The sequence below is a fragment of the Artemia franciscana genome, chromosome 6 (assembly GCF_032884065.1).
Source record: "Artemia franciscana chromosome 6, ASM3288406v1, whole genome shotgun sequence".
Classification (NCBI taxonomy): domain Eukaryota; kingdom Metazoa; phylum Arthropoda; class Branchiopoda; order Anostraca; family Artemiidae; genus Artemia; species Artemia franciscana.
In genome coordinates this window covers 20231214-20250698 of record NC_088868.1, presented here as the reverse complement: position 1 = coordinate 20250698, position 19485 = coordinate 20231214, and the positions used below count along the sequence as shown (strand labels likewise).

Below are 19485 nucleotides of genomic sequence, written 5' to 3'. Positions count from 1 at the left end.
TCTACATTTATGTAGATAGGAGCTTGGAACTTCTACCTTAGGGTTCTCTGATGCGCTGAATAGAACAGTGTGATTTTTGTTAAGATCCTATGACTTTTAGGGGGTGTTTCCCCCTATTTTCCAAAATAAGGCAAATTTTCTCAGGCTTGTAACTTTTGATGAGTAAGACTAAATTTGATGAAATTTATATATTTAAAATTAACATAAAAATCTGATTCTTTTGATGGATCTATTGGTATCAAAATTCCGTTTTTTAGAGTTTCGTTTACTATTGAGCCGGGTCGCTCCTTACTACAGTTCGTTACCACGAACTGTTTGATGGATGTTCAATAAGTAGATAAATAAGAAAAAAACCAGTTTTTTCGACTGAAAGTAACAAGAAAACTTAAAAAGAACAAAAATTATTCCTTACAAGAGGGGACTGTCCCTTGCTCAAGCCTCGGCCTTTATGCTAAAGTTTGACTGTTTGTCATAATTTGTTAAGAAACACTGCTCAGACAAAAGTGTTATTCAATTTGAATGAAAAGTGCTTCTAAGACCCTTAAGACTTAAGGGTAAATAGGAAGGGTTGAGGAATAGACAGCCCCCCTCAAACACAGAATAATTTCTGCTCGTTTTAAGGTTTAATATTGCTCTTTACTTTCAGTCGAATTTTTTTATATACAAACAGGGTCAGGCGCTTCACAACTGCCCCAAAACCTATTACCTTCACTTAGCCTATTCAGCCATCCCAACTTACTCATCAATCCATTCCTTGGGAAGGCACCAAAGAAGTCGCATTACTTTTGTAATGGAGGCTTTGGTAATTGTATGATTCGCACCCTACCTAATATTTTTCTAATATATTCTTCTGACGCTCGATCCTACTGAAATACACTTAATTATGATAGAAATATTATATTTTAGAAACATATTTGGGCTATATATTTTCACATTATAGGGGAGATGGGGGTACAGTATAGCGAGTCTGCATGCCTTATGTGTTAGGTGCAATTAATCTGCATATTATGTAGTAAGAATTTTTCTCTAACTTCACACTGTCCAATACTTCACCCCCCCTCCCCCCAATACACCCTCTACTCTGCAAATATATAGCCGAAGTTATATAGTTTCCATCCATTCTGTCACTTCTCTTTGTCTTGTCTCACACTAAGCTAAAAGAAGCTAACAACAAAGCCGATTCTTCAATGCTTCAATGAATGAACAACTAGAGCGGTAGGGCATAGATCATACCAGTACCGAACCTTTTATTAAAAACTAAACATATATTCTAAGACAAATATTGCTGCGTAGTCTTTTCTTTAGCCCTTTTATTGTCCTTTCGCCTTTTTTAACGCACTGTCAGTCCTAGGCTTATGGTTTTACTGTTTAATTTTTTTTCGTGAAAGACGAATTTTGCTTTATCTTGTAAGTTATGATAGTTGTTTGTTGATAAATTATTAGGCTTTTTACCTTAATAATTCTTCGAGCACACTCAAATTCTGACAACGGATTGGATACTTACTTCTATTTGTTCTCCAGGTTCTGCTATCTGGTGGTAGAAAGAAAAGTAGCAAAAGCAAGAGAGAAAGACGAAGTGAATGCATAATGAATGTTTACCATGGAGTGTTCAGTTAGCCGTGGCTGTCTAGAAAAAGTATCCTTTCACATTTTATTCCTGGAAAATACAATTAAAGGAGTATTAGAATGGATACCCCAGATTAAAAGTATTTTTCGTCAATTAGCACTTTATCTCAAATGATCAAACATTATGACTTAAGTTCTAAAACACAGGAGACCTACAAATTTTGTTTCTTTTTTCCAATTGCTTGGTTATGCTATATCTATTAATCAATTTTAGGCTGCGGACCAATGGTTCTATGTGGAACAGATATTTGGCGAAACAAGCGAAAGCGAAATCGTTGTAAACACTAGCGAGATAAACGTGGTGGAAGCGAAGATTTCTGGAAACACTGGTATTGCTGGTATGCAATACCAGGACTACTGCTAATATGAGGAATCTTGATACGAATATCAAGACTCAAATACTTATTTCTTAATGATCTATTTGTTGCAGGTTGCAGGATTGCAACTAGCAAAGAGAAAACCACAGCCCGTAGTAACCACAAGTTGGAAAACGCGTTTTGAAGAAAACTGCCTATTGAGAAAAAAAAAATCCCGTCTGATACTGAGCTTATTGCAAAAACTATTTTATGCTGAACTCGGAAGAGAGCCTGAAGCCCATTGAAAATGGCGTCGGATCTAAATCAAAAATGCACCATTAGAATCAGCCTGGTCGAAAACCTTTTGTAGGATAATTACAATCCTCCACCTTGAAAAACTAGTAAAATCAGTTTTTTGCATGAAAAATCTTTTCTTTTTTCTACCGTGGCTAGCGAGTGACCAGAACATCGTAGGGAGATGTTTAATAGCTCATTAGAACGAAAATTAAATTTTATAGCGCCCTTTTTAAGTGACCAAAAAGATTGACGGTCAGCTAGCTCCCCCCCTCTCCAATAGGCCACCTCTCCCCAAAGTCGTCCTATAAAAATTTCGACATAGCCATTTTGTCCAACATAGTTTAAAGGTCCAATAAATATGGTTTTGATGATGATATGACCTCCATAGTCCCTGGAGAAGGACTGTAAGTGGTATCGGTATAAGGTGTTTTCGGTATCGCACATATCGGTATCGGGCGCATTGGTATCGCGTGTATTGTATCGGACATTTCGGTGTCGGGTGTTGTTGTTTTTCTTTTTTTTTTCAGATGATATTTTGCCTTCTATCATGGCTGCAGTAGTAGCTGCAACCTAATAAAGAGCAAGCCATAGCCCATAGTAACCAAAAGATGAAAAACACATTTTGGAAAAAAAAACTACCTAATAAAAAAAAATCACCATCTGATATTGATTCAGGAGTAGTAGCTATTATTTCAGTTAATTTTAAACGTGAAAGTTTTCTGAGAAAACGAATTTAGATAACTTCGAAAAAGAACCTGAAACCAGTCGAAAAAGGCATCAGATCAAAATCAAGGTTGCACTATTGGAATCAGTATGGTCAAAATTCTTACAGGGTAATTAGGGCCTCCAACCTTCAACAGCAAATAAAATCATTTTTGGCACTTGTGTATTATTCAGAACATACTCAATAGGTGAAGTTAGATTCTTTCGTGAAACAAACTACTATACAGGTAAATTTTATGAGAAATCCGGTTTCATAGCCACAAAGACAAAAGTCAAAGACAAAAGTTAAGGTTAGGTTAGAATTATAATTTTTAATTTTACAATTTTCCTAATAAAGTGTTATATTTTAATCATATTTTGTTTTATTTCATTAGCTTTAATAAAAGTTTAGGCTATATATTTGCACATTAGGGGGATGGGGTGGGGTGCATTATGTCAAATACCTAACCTAACCTAACCACTTCTATATATAAAATATTTGAGTAAAATGTACTTGCATCGTAGTTTCACGAAAGAACCTAACTTCACTTATTGAGTGTGTTCTGAATAATACACAAGTACCTCATTTTTGTGCATGGTAGCACTGATGTGTCCTTTTTTCCTTTTTTTTTTAACAAGGGCTAGAGAGTTACAAGAACAACAAAAATATATATTTAATGGCTCATTCGAACGGAAATTAAAAATGATAGTGCTCTTTTTGAGTAACCAAAAAACTTGGAGTGCAGCAGGGCCCCTTCCTTCAAAGTCCCCACCTCCTAAAATCGTCCAATCAGAATTACGAGATAGCAATTTTTCAGCATAGTTGAAAGGTTCAGTAACCATACTTTTGGTGATTCCCTGACACTCCATAGTCCCTGAGAAAAGGGCTGTAAGTTACGCGATTATGGTCCTATAAAATGCAATGGATAAAAATTATATGAATAGAGTTCGTAGTTCAGTCGTTAAAGCTTGGACTTTGAATTAGGACGTCGAAGGTTCAAGAATTTAAAGTTTTTTTTCAATCATGGTTTTGTACCTTCTATATGATTATGTGGATAACTTGTATTTGTTAAAGCATACTATGGTAATTCTTAATCAACGTTTTTTTTTCCTACAGCGCCAAAAAATTACAACTGACCGCCAAAATTTGAGCGATTTTGAGCTTGATTTTTTTCTGGTAATTTCTTGATGGAAAAATTTACTTTTATCTAATATTTTCACTTAGCATTTCGGAAAAAATTAAATCAAGTTGTTTGAATTCGTCTGTTAATCGCTTGTCTGGGTTCCCATAGTCTTCAAAGAAAGGACTCATATTATAGCATATTATTTGTTATTGGGAAATATTCGGACATTTCGTAGGGCGGGATTTTGTAGGGGGGATTTTGCATTGGACTAACTTTCGATGGGGAAGAAGATTTGTGGGGAAACTTTCCCGGAGAAAATTAACAAGAAAGAATTTCCAAGAATGATTTGAGAACCGTCAAATAAAAAAAAAGACTGGAAAAAATCAACATTAAAACTTAAAACGAACATAAACTATTCTGTATATGAGGGGGAGATTCCCCCCCAGTAAATAATAATAAATAGATCAGGGCAGTGTTGGTTCTACATTACATTTAAATTAAAAAAAGGTAAAGATTAATTAAAAAAAAACTAAATTTTCTAGGGAAAGTAAAGAGCAAAATTGAAACTTAACGGACAAAATTATTATTCAAAGGCTATCTAATATATATCAATGAGACTAGTACAAAAAGACCAACTAATTATGTTTCCCTATGTGTCTAGGATTATAGAAAATAGCGCTTTACTGAAAACACAAAATAATATAGAAGTTTTGGTACAGTAAAAGAAAACCGATTAAGGCCACTTTTTACAGAATAAAAATAAGGCATTTTAGGATTGTTGCTTCTTTCCGTTTAATCTTGAATCCAATGGCTCAGTTCAATGACTTTCTCTCGTTTTATTCTGAAAAGGACGTGTTATTAGAAGTTTGTAGACAAGTTCGAAGCAAACCATCCTGATAGGATTAGGACTATAGCACTAGCTTTAGATTTTGTATTTTAATTTAAAATTCACTGTTGTATAGAAAGAAATAACTGGATTTTCAGAGTTCATATTTTGGCTTGTTTAATCTTCACTTCCAGCAATACTAAAGCGTATTTCTTACAATTTAAATTTGAATAGCATTCACTTTTGGTATTACGTCTGGTGAAATCAAAATGTTACCTGATAAGTCAATCCAATATTCCCATATGCTGTTCAATGACTGTGGTTGTTAAAAAAGAATATTTAATTTTAATCTATTTTTTAAGGTAATTTTAACCGTGAATTGAAAGCTACTGAGGCCACAACTGGTGTAAGACTATGAAAATCTTTATAGATTGTTTTATTGCTGTTAGGCTAAGTACTCACTTTTGACTCCTAAATGCTTGGCTTTTGTTTTCAGTAAAGCGCTAGTTTTCTATAATCCTTGAAACATAGAGAAATATATTTAGCTGGTTTATTTTTACTAATATATATATATATATATATATATATATATATATATATATATATATATATATATATATATATATATATATATATATATATATATATATATATATATATATATATATATATATATATATATATATATATATATATGTATATATATTAGATAGTCTGTGAAGTAACGATGTTTAAAAAAATAATCTATAAACTAGAAATAGAAGTCGGTTAAATTGTTCCTTTTTATTTATTCCCACCACAAGAATAGATCTTCCGTTCAATCGTAAAGTGGGTTGTCATTGCCTGTCAAAATGTCATTGCTTGTCAAAAATCAATAAATAAGGTATTTATAACCTCTGTCAAATGATTCATGGTAAGAAACTGTAAGTAAAGGGTTATGCTTATCAACGGAATATTCACTGCGTGGAGTAGGCCTATAATAAAAACTGCACTTTGTGATGATTGTATATACTATGTAAAATTTGCTAGCGTTGAATTTACCCATAATTCTCTCAATATAAGACAATTTACGTACATTAGAAAGAAGGTCACTCATAAAATGAACTTGATGAAAATTACACAGGTGTGACCGGTTTTCACAGGTATGACAATCCTGTAACAGAGGTGTAAAGAGGTTATATATATAGAGGGAGAAATTCATTTTTCAAAATGTACGGTGGGGGTTAGTTTGTTATTTTCAGTTTTTTCGTTGAAAATACAAAAAAAAAATCTTCAATGAAAATATGGAGAAAGTCATTTTTCAAAATCAAGGGGGCTAAAAAAAATTAGGGGTAAATAACTTCCGATCTACGCTCAACTAATACCCGAGACTCATTAAGGCCAAAATGATATCAACCCAATGTCTAGATGGCCAATAGGCTTATAGTTTTATAAATGCTACGTAACTAGCTTCAAAATTTTAGAGCCATAACTGTCACGATGTTGCGCATTCGTCCCTAAACTTATTCTAATTATGCAGTACATAAGAGAAACCGCTGCTATAAATCATTTATCAAGAGCAAGTAACGGCTAGGAAGTTATTATATGGTTGCGCATCAGCTATTAGGGTGGAAGTCAGGGAATTAAACTCACGAAAATGTAGGGGGGGGGGAACGTACTTTTTAAAATGTAGTGGGTCAGTTCTTTTGTATTTTCTATTTATTCAATAAAATAACATAGAGATGCTATACATAATATAAAGGGGGAGGGGAAAAATATAGGGATTAACAGCCGCCTTCCAGCTGACACCCCCAGAGGAAATCAGGCATTTAGAATGTGTTTGATTTAACTAAACTTAAAAAAGAGTATTCTAAAACCCAAAGTTTCAAAGCTTCCATGAGGTGTCCTTCTGATAAAATTCCATGGGGAATAAGCGCCACCATCTCTTCTTTTGAATAAACATAATTAGACCAAGCGTATAAATGCGAGTGGTGATGGGGTTGACACTAATCTTCATTGCTGAAATGCTAATTTTAAATGACGAATGTTGGTCTTTAAATGTTAAAGAATTTTGATAAAAAGTTGAACCTCAGTAGAAATAGAAAGGAGTCTGGGGCTTGTGGGATTGTCCCTTATGCTTACAAAAATCCTACTTTATTGAATAAAGCAAACACGGCAAGGTTTAACCACTCTCCAACCAATCGATACTTCAAGGGAGGATGTTTTAGCGTTAAAACGACATGATAAAAGATAGATTGTATACCAAAATGCCTTAAAATTGAAAGGGCATTGTCTATTGCACCTTAACATACTTTCAGCCAAGCATTAGCAAACTATTGCATAAAGAGTAGGGCATTGATGGGTTGACAACTCCCGCATGTATAGTATAATGTTTTCCGTTTCAAGTTTTAATGTCGATTTTTATTTCCATAAAGATGTCTTTTTCTTATTCAATACCCCAAAGAACGGATTACGTTTTATAAAAGCTATGTGACTCTCTATTTAGTAAGTTCAGGGTCACAGAAACAAGGTATAAAGAAGAGGGTTTAACCTAGACCTCAAAATTATTTATTTTTATGATGGGTTCTATAATTTACTTTTTTGTGCTTATTTGAAATTTACCCCAACAATTCGCCTAAGTTCCAGTGCAAATTTTGAGGTCACTTCAGGACTATGTCTTTACTTAATGTCGATTCTGAGGGGTTTCCAATTAAATTTCCTTAACTTTATTTTTTAATCTATGTAATATAGTGGATAAATGTCTGTCATTGCCTCGAGTTGAAGAATTAGAAGCGCCTTTCTTCTTTTTTTTAGTAAACTCTTATTGAGTATATTCTACTGAGATCTGCAGATGAAAAATTGGAGAATAGGAATCATCTAGTGTAAGAGTTACAAATCTCTTCAAGACAGGAATTACAATCTTTAATTTGTACTGCATATACTCTATGCAATTTACAAAGATTGCAAAATCTACACTTTTCATCATATTCGTCAACTATTGTACAGTTCTCACATTATAACCAGCTAGTGTACCTCACCGCCAAATCAAAACAGACCTACAATCAGGACTGCCATTTTTTTTTAAGGAGTGTGTCATATTTTTGTCAAAAATGTGCTTTTTGTGTCATCTCAGATTTCATAATGTGTCACAAATGTCATATTTTTTTGCCACAAGTGGTATCATATTTAATTGTCAAATCTTTATTTAGAGTTTTGTATATAAAATCTTTTCCAAATCAGTTCAAAAAGGAGTAAACTTAACCTTATCCTATTATCTTGGATCATGACCTTTTTTTGACGTCATGAAAGAAATAGAAACATTCGATTAAATTAATGTTACACCCTATGAATTTGTGTCTGAGCGACCAACGAGGCAAGTTTACATTTATAAAAGTTTTAGGAACCATCAATTCCGACAGTAAATTGAAAATAGACTGTTCGTATAACGTCGTAATCGTAATCGCCTCTAGACGTAATCGGCTTTATTGGCTAAGCTTTTTATTTACTCAATATGTAAGCCATTCAACCAGCTTCAATCTATTACTTTGGGTGGGATAACCCTCCTCCTGGAGTTGCTGCTTATGCATACAGCTTTGGTAAACTGCATGCTGTTTACTTTTTACTCTTAAGTACGTACCAGTTGGCTACACCAAATACTCAATCAAGAAGCCAATTAAGTCCAGATATTCAGCATGCATTTTGATTTGAAATTTCCGCATATGGCTGTTTTCTTCGCGTGGTTTAAATTTTAAATATGGCGATGGCATCTGTCCTGTATTCCGCACTGTTTGTTTACTGGTACCACCGTTAGGTAGCGCTAATTCCTTCCATTAATCTGTAGCTTTTCTGGAGGTAGAAAATGGAAATTTTAGTTTTCTTGTATTACCATTTAAAAAACAAGACTTGGATGACAAAATGTGTCATTTTTTAAAAATGTGTCATTTTTGTCGATTGTGTCATTTTTTATTGAAAAATGTGTCATTTTCGTCGATTGTGTCATCATTTCGACTGAGTGTGTCATTGTGTCACGCAACATCAAATTGTGTCATTTTGACACAAAATGTGTCAATTTGGCAGCCCAGCCTACAATCGATAACGAGAATGTTCTTTTCTATATCTAGAGAGAGAGAGAAAGAGAGAGAGAGAGAGAGAGAGAGAGAGAGAGAGAGAGAGAGAGAGAGAGAGAGAGTAATCGAGGTGATTTTGATTGAAGTGGTTTTGCTTGATTCACAAATATTCAAACTTATATTTACGGTTAAGTCATCTTTTAAATTCAGCTAAGTTAATTTTAACCTTTTCAGTACTTAATTACATAAGTAAACACTCAAACGCCCTTTATACTCTTTTAAAAACAAAATTGTATATAACATATATATGCAAATGAAAAGAGGACTGCTTATACGGGTGTGGGTTTCAAGCCGCTCAGAAAAAGAGCTTTTGGCCCTCTTTGTGAGGAACCGATATTTTTCTCTTTATTGTATAGCAGGTGCCTCTTGGCCAAGGACCTAGTGAAATTAGTTCTGAACTGATCAGAAAACAAATCTTGGTCCTTTATGGACCCCATTCTACGAGAATTATGCAACCAAAAAGTTCTTATATATCAATCAAACGAAAAGTTTTCTTATACCTTAGGGTCCACTTAAGCGGAGATGTGCGGTTTTAAGTGCCAATATGTTCAGAAGGAAAAAGTTTGCTTGCCCTTTTAGGCAAACTAACTTTTTTGTCTTTTGCAAATTTGGGTTCTCTGTGAAAGTCAAAAGACATTCACATATAAGTTTCAAATCAATAAAAAAAATGCTGGCTGGTTCCTAAACTACTTTTGAGGGAGAAATTTCAGTTCAGAATAAAACGTTTCTTGATCTTTTTTCGGGGGGAACCAATAGTATTGCTTTGCGTTTGTCGTTTGCATAGGATTCTTCTTAAACAAAAAACTTTTGGAAGTTTAAATCTATCTAGAAAATAATTGTGTCTTTTTGGACCCTAGTTCTGGGGAGACCCTACCCTAAAACTATTTTTTCAGTAAGATTTCCATAAAACTCAATGAGTATACCTCTTCTAAGTAACGATCGAAAATCCAAAGCAAGAGTCCAGATTGTTTATACTAAAATAAGATCCTCATTTACATATCAAATAACAACTATCTTAATTTTGGCTTTGCCATCTCTCTTTATGAAGTTTGTATCAATGGATGTACTGTTCTTCGTACTTAAATATGTTTTACTTGGCAAAGGGTTTCAACGCAAAAGTAATTCAGATTTTGATCATCGTATCTAACGTGTTTGTTTTCTTTCATGAATATAGAGGGAGATGAAGACACTAGAACACTTTGCCTTCATTCCATACCGCATTTTAATCCAGACACAATATATAATAAAGTGCAAGTTGTTTTCTGATCCTTTCGGAAACCAATCCAACTGTGTCCATTAGCCATATTTTTGAGGGTGTAGCATCAATTCGCTTGATTGACTCACAACTTAGTACACTCTCAAGGATAATATCGAAACTCTATGATGTCGTTCACGACAGTCGAGAACGAGAAATTTTAGCTCTGCGAATTGAGGAGAATCAAAACTCCACATAGCCTTTTTGTTAGACAAAGAGCCCACAAAGCCACCTATTTTGTCTAGTTATTTATTAAAGTGAGTTCCGTGCGAGGCACTCAAAAGCCACTATGGCCGTTCCCTCTATCCATATTTTTTGACAGCATAGGGTCGTGATTCCCAAGGTAGGGTACAGGGTCCGCCGGTGGGCATAGTAACATTCTGATGGGTCTTGAGTAGGACGTGTTCCATTTGGCTGACTATACTTTAGAGCCTTAACTTTGAAAAAAAAAATTCATATGAATGACGTCGCATTCATTTGCATTTGAAGAGTAAAAAAGATACATAATTGGAGTGCAGTAACGCCATGCAGTGTATGAAATGTGTTTAATACAGACAATATTTTTATTGTATTAAAATATCCCTAGAGGGCGGCTTAAAAAATACTAAATTAATTGCTTCTTAAGCTTCATTCAGTGAATACATTAAAATTTGGAATAAACAAATAAGTGTTACGAGGGGGCATAAGGATTTTAGAAATGCCTGGGTGGGGCAGAGACCAGAAACGGTTGTGAACCGATGGTATAGGGTCAAAGCACTTGATTGTTTCTTAAAAACCTTGTCGTCAACACATGCAAAATGTTTTTTTAGACGCTAATTTGATTAAGCCAGTTTCATCAAGCAAAAGTTCACTCAGGCCCATAGAAAAGACCCAAAATATAATTGAAAAGATATCGCAACAGACTAAATAAAAAATATTCAAATCTGAGGATGCTGACGGAACTTAACGACTCATCAGTAGTGGAGGGACAATACTTCCTGAAGGAACACCCTTAGTTGGGCTCTAAGGATTACCTATGCAACACAAGGAACACCCTTATTTGGGCAATAAATATTCCATATACTAGAGATAGGACACCTTATTTGAGCTCCAAAGATTGCTTATATTTGAGTTATTGACCTACTTACGTAACCATGCTACATAGGTTACGTGTCTTTTGTATACTTCCATGAGATTCTCATTTGCATATATCCATAAGACCCTAGTAACCAACCGTAGCAACCAGATCCAATACGAGGCTGTATTTTAAATTTATTTTATACTAGTAAGAAAATAGAATTCAGAGAGAGGACCATTTGAATATATTCTTTATAATCAAGATTTTTTTTGACAAGACATACAAGCAAAAAATTAGTAGTTTGTTTACTCTATTGGAAGTTGATAGCGGAGTCGGCAGTAGCAATGATACAACAAGTTTACCAAACGTAGCAGTACAAATTACAAAGGGATCTCGAATTAGTCTTGAATGGGATGATATGTATGCAAGATATGCGATTTCATTGAGCAAATTCCAATTTGAAGAGCAGTTATGTTTTTCAGCAAAACTTGATATAATGCATATCCATAGACTTCAAGCTGCTTTAAATGCAAAAGTGAAATATATTGAGAAAAATAAGTTGAATCAGTAAGTGAGAAAATGAGTGATATATTATTGTAATTATGTAATAAAAATGTTTCTAAATCAAAATTGCTTTTTCATGTTAGATATTTTTTGTAGGTTACCGTTCCTCAAGGAATGTTCTTGAAATAGAAAGGATCTCAATTCGTCTGTAGTCAACCTTAGGACTGTTAGGATTTAAAAATGGATTGATTTGAGAGACAAAAAATCTTGGAGAATCTTGTGATTTTGGAAAAATGCTTGATTCTAGATGATGATTTTCTAGAGTGATCTATTCAAAGAAAAATACTTTCTCAAAGAATATTTAACAACACAATGAGAAATGATTATCCGTCTTTGGAGTATTGTATGAAACTTTTCCGTCGTGGCCCGAACGCGTTTACCCAATTTATTGACATATTAATTGAAACAAAACAAAATGATATTGTAGATTTGCTTTTGAGCACTACCTTAGAAATTCAATGATGATTTAACGCTATAAAATGATGTTTCATGAGAACAAATAAGAAATCGACAATTTAGAAGACCCTGTCCAAACAGGTTTTGTTATGTCACGGGATTACTCCTCTCTCTCTCTCTCTCTAGAACTAGAAAAGAACACATTCTTTATCGATCGTTAGTCGGTTTTAATTCAGTGGTGAGTCTTAACACTAGAAAAATGTTCTATAGAAGCCCACTATACATGTATAGACTGGGCAGCTGGTCATCATGTAAGAATTGTACAATAGTTGACGAGTATATGAGGGTATGCAGAACAAATTATCATTATGGTAAATGTGATCAGTGGAAGAATACTTATTCCGGTATGATTTGAAAGAACCCTAAGCGAGATTTCAGTTTATTTCTAAGACTGGTATCGACGTGGTTTCAATTTTTTGGGAAGAAGAGTCAGGTCTACTATCAATTTCCAGTAGTTTAAACATTTACATAAAGCCATGAAACCCTAGCAACCAGCCATAGCAACCAGATCCAATATAAGGCTGGATTTTAAATGCATTTCATATAGCAATAAAATGAGTCGTTTGTTTATACTATTGGAGGTGGATAGTGGAGTTGGCAGTAGCAATGATACAACGACAAGTGTACCAAACGTATCAGTAGAAATTACAAGAGGATCTCTAGTAAACCTTGAATAGTATGACTTATATGCAAGATATGTGATTTCATTGAGCAAATTCAACTTGGAGGATCAGTGATGTTTGGCAGCAAAACTTAATATAATGCATATGTATAGACTTCAAGCTGCTTTAAATGCAATAGTGAAAATACTGAGGATAATAAGCTGAATCAGTAAGTGAAAAAATGAGTTATATATTGTTGTAATCATGTACTAAAAGTGTTTTTAAAATAGAAATGTGTTTTCTTGTTAGATGTTTTTAGCAGATTACCGTTATTTTAGGAATATTCTTGAAATAGAAATAATCTTAGTTACTCTGTAGTCAACTGTGAGAACAAACAACAAAGAGAGATAAAACTCAACAAAAAAAACTAAAACGAGACTACGGCCAGTAGAGAGAAAAGAGATGAAGGACTAAAATAACGTGGATGTTTCGCGTGTATCTATACTAGGCGTCCTCAGCCCAAGATAAAAAGGAAAAACACTAAACTAAAAACAAATAAAACCACTACCAATAATAATAAATATAACTGTTGCTACTGATCCACACAGGGAACTTTCATTAAACTCTGAGAGGGTTAGGATTTAAAAATGATTGGATTTGAAAAACAAAAAATCATGGAGAGTCTTGTGATTTTGGAGAAAAAGTTTGAGTCTAGATAATATGATTTTCTAGAGTTGTCTCTTCAAGAAAATATTTTCTCAAAATATGCTTAACGATATCATGAGAAATAATTCTCCGTCTTTGGAGTATTTTATGAAACTTTTACGTCGTGGTCCAAACGCATTTACTCAATTTATTGACATATTAATTAAAACAAAAAAATGACATTGTGGATTTGCTTTTGAACACTAGCTTAAAAATTCAATGGTGATTTAGGACTATCCAAATGATTTTTTTATGAGAAAAAAAAGAAATAAACAATTTAGAAGCCCCTGTCCAAATCAGTTTTCTCCTGTCATTCGACTACTCCTCTCTCTCTCTTTCTCTCTCTCTCTCCCTCTCTCTCTCTCTCTCTCTCTCTCTCTCTCTCTCTCTCTCTCTCTCTCTCTCTCTCTCTCTCTCTCTCTCTCTCTCTCTCTCTCTCTCTCTCTCTCTCTCTCTCTAGATATAGAAAAGAACACTCCCTTTATCAATCTTAGATCTGTTTCGATTCGTGATTTTAAATTGCTTTGGGAGGAAGAATAAGGTCTACTGGCAACTTTCAATAGTTTAAACAAACAACTTATTTTTTTTGCTAGGATATCTTGTCAAGTAAAAACTTGATGATAAAGAATATATTCAAACTGTTCTCTTTCTGAATTCTATTTTCTTAATAATATAAAATACATTTAAAATCCAGCTTTATATTGGATCTGGTTGCTAAGACTTTTTTCAACTGTGAAAAATGACCCTGGGTCTTAGCTATTCTACTTTCAACATCGTGACTGCACCCACCATTTATACAAATTATACTACCTTGGTAAGTGAAGATGTCCACTTGATCAATCATCTCGTTACCAAGTATCACCTCTTCAGCTTAACTTATTCCTGGTCTTAGCGACTTACTCTTCTTAACATTAACTTTTAAACCTAATCTTGCAACCTGAACTTAAAAACCAAAGGTTTCAACTTAATACCCTAAGCCGTTCCTGAGACACTGCTGATGCACCATTTCGCCAACCTACTAATACTACAACTACTAACAACTCACCGCAGCATCAAGCCACCTGAGGCCAATACAGCTACGAACGATCCTCTTCCACCCCAACCTATTCAAAGCTTCTCTCTTTACACCCTCCCAGGAAGTTTCTATTTCCCTTAATCTTTCTTTATGACATCCTTCCGCCCAAACCGTAGACGAACCCTAGATGGCTGGCCGAAAACGAGAAAGTTCTGGGAAAAGTCCGGATTGACTACTCCCTCTCAGTTTATTAGCACGCCACTACAATATTTTACTATTATGCCGTCTAGCTGCATTTTCCAGATCTTCGGCAATTTCTTCCCTGGCCTCCACTTCACACCTACTTAGTTCATATTTTAATGCTATCTCCACTTTCTTTACATTCCTCTTGTTTTCATATGATCCATCACTCAGTTAATTCTTGTAAACCCCATTCTTCTCTCTATTAAACATAAAGTCTTTTCATAAATATTCCTAGCTGTGTTCCTATATTTCTTCCCTAAGACACCATCAGCAACTTCACAAATTGTTTTCCAAAAATCATTCCATCCATCTTCTACACTGTCAAATTTTAAACTCTTCAGCTTAGTATTCAACTTTTCCTGGAAATTTTCTCTCAAATTTTCATCCTGGAGTCAACGATATAACAATTTTCATCCTGGAGTCTACCAACATCATAGAGTCATCGCACCAAGTGGATGGTGTGCTGGATTTGGAACCCACTTTTCGAAGGGCGAGAGTTCTATTCCTAGGATGGCCAGTTATTTGATTTTGGACGGGGATCAGCGGCGTGACTCTGTAAATCAGCCAGAGTCTACACAGCTCTAAATGGGTGCCTGGAGAAATCTGGAAGAGTGTGCGAAAGCAGAGGATGGCTGTCCCCCAACCCCCTATTGCACTTCCTGGCTGAAGAGCCTTGATGCGGAGATCAGTTCACCCGGTTTTGACTTAAAGAATCTAGTGCCGTATCCTTTACCTTTACCTACCTACCTACCAATATCATAACTTCTCGGGAGGTAGTTACCCCTCCGAAATTTCAGCATTAAATCAACCCTAGATACTACTAGATGGTGAATACTTTTAACACTAATAACATCACTCCTGTATACCCTAAAATCTTGTATTTATCCTATTAGTCTTCGGTTTACAATAATATAATCAATAGGGTTTACTGTCTTACCATCACATGAGTACCACGTTAACATCTGGGCCATTTTACGACCAAAAACTGCGTTGGTTATAACTATATTGTTATACCTACAAAAATTATAGCCGTCTGTAGCCATTACTCTGTTCTTTTCCTGGACCAAATTTGCTTAGGCTAGAATATCATCTATCCCTATTTCTAACGATCTGGGCGTTAAAATTAAAACGCCATTAGAAAACGCCAAATAAAAACGCCATATTTCTACCTGCGACCCTGTGTATTTGCTCCTGTAACTATAAGTAAAATTATTCTGAGTCACTAGTATCTCCGTCAGTCGGATCAACAGCGACATTTATTACTGCAACAAATGCCCCTAACTTTTTAGTCATAAAATAAGTGATTATTGTTCTATTATTAATACCTTTCCAGTCTAAACAAGACTTGGCAGCTTCCCCTAATCTTTGTCTGTGTACCTCATCCATCCTGCCTGAGTAAATAAATGCTATATCACCCAACTTCATACTTCCTACCTGTTGGATATTAGTTTCTGAAACTCCTAATAAGTCCAGTTCGAATCGTCTAAATTCGTCTGTCAAAATGTCGACGCGATAGTTATTTTTTAATATCGTAACATTCCGAGTTCAAATTTTTAAAGTCTTTACATAATGGAGATTATTATGGCCTCATGAAAAGCAATAGTCTCGGATACAAGTGTAGGAGGGGGACCAAAACATCTCCTCAAGTATACACCGATGCGCTTAAACCGGTCTAAAACCAGAAAGCAATAAGTCCCTGGGACCTGGAGTTTGAATGGAGGCTTTATGCAATCCTAGACCCATCTTGGTCACAACATGGTTTTCGGCACTTGGCGATGCTCTTCTATCAACAAGGGTCAAAATCCTGCACAGACAGTCTCAAGCCTATTTCCTCCGACTCATTATATATCAATGCCTACAAATATTAGGCTACTACGGGGAGACAACCCTTAGTAGATAAATTATCTAGAAAGAGTTTTTTTCAGCCCGAAAATAACCGCAAAAGCAGACCAAGACCAGAAGAATTATCCGTTAATCTGAATCCTGTGCGAATACTGTATCGTTTATTAGGCTATACTTTCCTCGAGGAGCGTTACTCGTCAAGTGGGAATAGAGTTGACCGCAAGTTCTACAGTCTTGCAGGTATTCCGAAAGAGTCGAAGCAGCCCCTTTCTAAGGTCGTTATCCATAGATCCGGATCTTGCGCCCTGCCACTGCTGTCCTCCTATAAAGGATCCTCCCACGATGGTGTTCTGCGTCCCATTGCTTGGAGAAGGTTTTTAACTCACGGAATGTGTGCACATACCGGTGGGCCCTGCCGGTGGGACGTTCTTCCTCCTCCAACTGAATTATGGGCCCAGGCAAGGATGCCCCAGTTTCTATTATGGACCCAAAGGAAAATATTCCCCTTCGTCCATGCTTACTATAGTGGAGGTACTCTACATATCTCTAGGGTGTTCCACTATTGTCGCCTAGGGACGCGCTGAGTGCCCTAGGAGAGGCCACTACGGAGCCGTAGCCTGAGATATTTAATTATTAGCTCAGGACAACTCATTTTTGTATTATCTCTTCCTCAAACTTAGTTAGCTATCATCTGACAAAACAATGCAGCTTTTTGACAGTTTTACTTACAAAAAAGAACGATATTTGAATTTTTCTTAGAAATACAACTATAAGGGCAATAAATTTTGCTTTAGTAGGAGGGGGTGACCTCTTCTATCACCTCTTAATCTACTGACAATACCTTTGCGTAATCTAGCTCTGCTAGATGACCCGCAACGGGCAAGAAAGAGACTGGACGACACAAATTAGGGTTTAAAAGCCATCCAAATAAAACCGCTTTACAAATTTCGAGACTCTATAAAAGTGACCAAAGGAGAGGCTTTAAATAGGAAGATAAAGGTGAAGTATTTTACGAATGTCTCAGCTCTATTGTTTTCTAGCATTTATTTATTTTAAATATCAAATTTTAATATTTAATATATTTATTTATTTATTATTTTATCAAATATTTATTTTATTTATTTTAAATATCAAATAATATTTAATATAAATATTAAATATATTTTAAATAAATAATTTATTTTAAATAATTTATTTTAAATAAGCATTTATTTATTTTAAATTCTAGCAATTTATTTTAATGTTCCATTTCACTGGTGCTTCAGATCAGGATTGCCGCTAAGAATTTTTCGAAAAAAAAACAAAACAAAAACAGACAACCTTGATACACTTAAAGTCTATTGATTTTGTTCAGTGTCCTCAACAGTAATCTCTCAACAGAATAACTCAATTATCATTATTATTCACTCAATAGTTATTACTCTCAACAGTAATAACTCAACAGAAAATTTAAACTTAAAAAAAACCTTAGCCGCATGTTACAGATCCGCCTTTGTGACAAAATAATACTTTTAACCGTTACTGAGACATTGCAGATACGTCGTTTCAATGACATGGATGCTCATATTGTGTTTGATTTTGTTCAACATCCTCCTCGATGTTACGTAAAACTTTTGACTTTGTACCTAAAGCTGTTCCTGGGACATCCTATTGAAATATGGGCTGCTCTTGAGGTATGATATTATACATATGTCATCTTAATAGCCTGTATGAACTTAAAGATTTTTATATTAAGTCCAACATTCCCTCTTAAAATTCCCTGAAGGACTCAACGTAATACCTTTAGGCCTTCTTGAGATATTGCGGATACTTTCTTTTGAAAACTTGGATGCACATAGCGCCTTTTGATTTGGTTCGACCTCCATATCGGCATAACCTAAAAGTTTCAACTTAACACTCTTGGTCGTTCCTGGAATATTGCATATACCCTTTGCATATACACCCTTTTGCCTATCTGGGTGCACATGATGTCTTTCCATTTAGATCAAAATCCCCTCAATATTCACTGAAAGTTTCAACTTAATACCCTTAACCGTTCCGTAGGTATTGCACATACGTCCTATTTACAACCTGATTGATTGACCCCATGTTTTTTATTTCATTCGGCATTCTCATTCTCAACTTTCAGCATTCCCAGAAAATTTTATGTTGATACCCTTAGGCCCAGCACCCATGGGGCAACTGTTTTGAGGCTAGAATTGCTAACCGATTGCCCACACAACTGTTTTGTCACCATGGCCTTGTAGTAGAGTTGGGACTGGCCTACGTGGCAATCCAGATGAGACTGGTTTCCAATCCGTCTAAAGCCGGTTCCATAGGAGCCTCCAGCCGTGGTCACAGTGAGTTGTAGAGTGTTGTCCCACGCATTTTCGGGAGATACCGCGTTGATATTGTCCAATTATTTTGGCTCTCAACATGTCAGACCAGGAATTAAACGTGAAACTTGTAGGAGAAGTGGAGAAGCATGAAGAGCTGCACAACTATAAACCCTACTAAACCTGCAGTACTCATAGTAATCAATTAATGTCTTCCTCGACGGAACTCAACATAGTTAACAACAAATGCACTCAATTAGATAAACACAGCTGATCCACAACCACTCGCGTCCGTGGGTACATACACGTTTCATTTTGGCTGTAAGTTAGTCGTAGGCCAGTTGCAGATAAGACTAGTTTCCAACCGTTGCCTCGAAACAGTTGCACCGTGTGCGCAGGGCCTTAGACGTTCTTGAGATTAATCACTTAATTTAATTTGAAATTTATCAGAGTC

The 19485-nt window shown here is 35.2% G+C and overlaps 1 protein-coding gene across 3 annotated transcripts in view; it reads right to left on the bottom strand.

Moving 5' to 3' along the window:
• The window catches only part of LOC136028166 (serotriflin-like), a 173264-nt gene that overhangs the window by 115633 nt on the left and 38146 nt on the right, over positions 1-19485 (bottom strand). The window contains exons 1-2 of one of the 3 annotated variants that reach the window (XM_065705848.1): positions 9901-10028; positions 1505-1657 (exon numbers count right to left, since the gene is read on the bottom strand). The exons of 1 other annotated variant lie outside the window; for it this stretch is intronic. In XM_065705848.1, the coding sequence (XP_065561920.1) occupies positions 1505-1586 (82 nt within the window). In that variant the 5' untranslated portion in view covers positions 1587-1657; positions 9901-10028. Of the gene's footprint in view, positions 1-1504; positions 1658-9900; positions 10029-19485 lie in introns of those variants that run through there. One more of the 3 variants, XM_065705847.1, reaches the window with a different exon arrangement.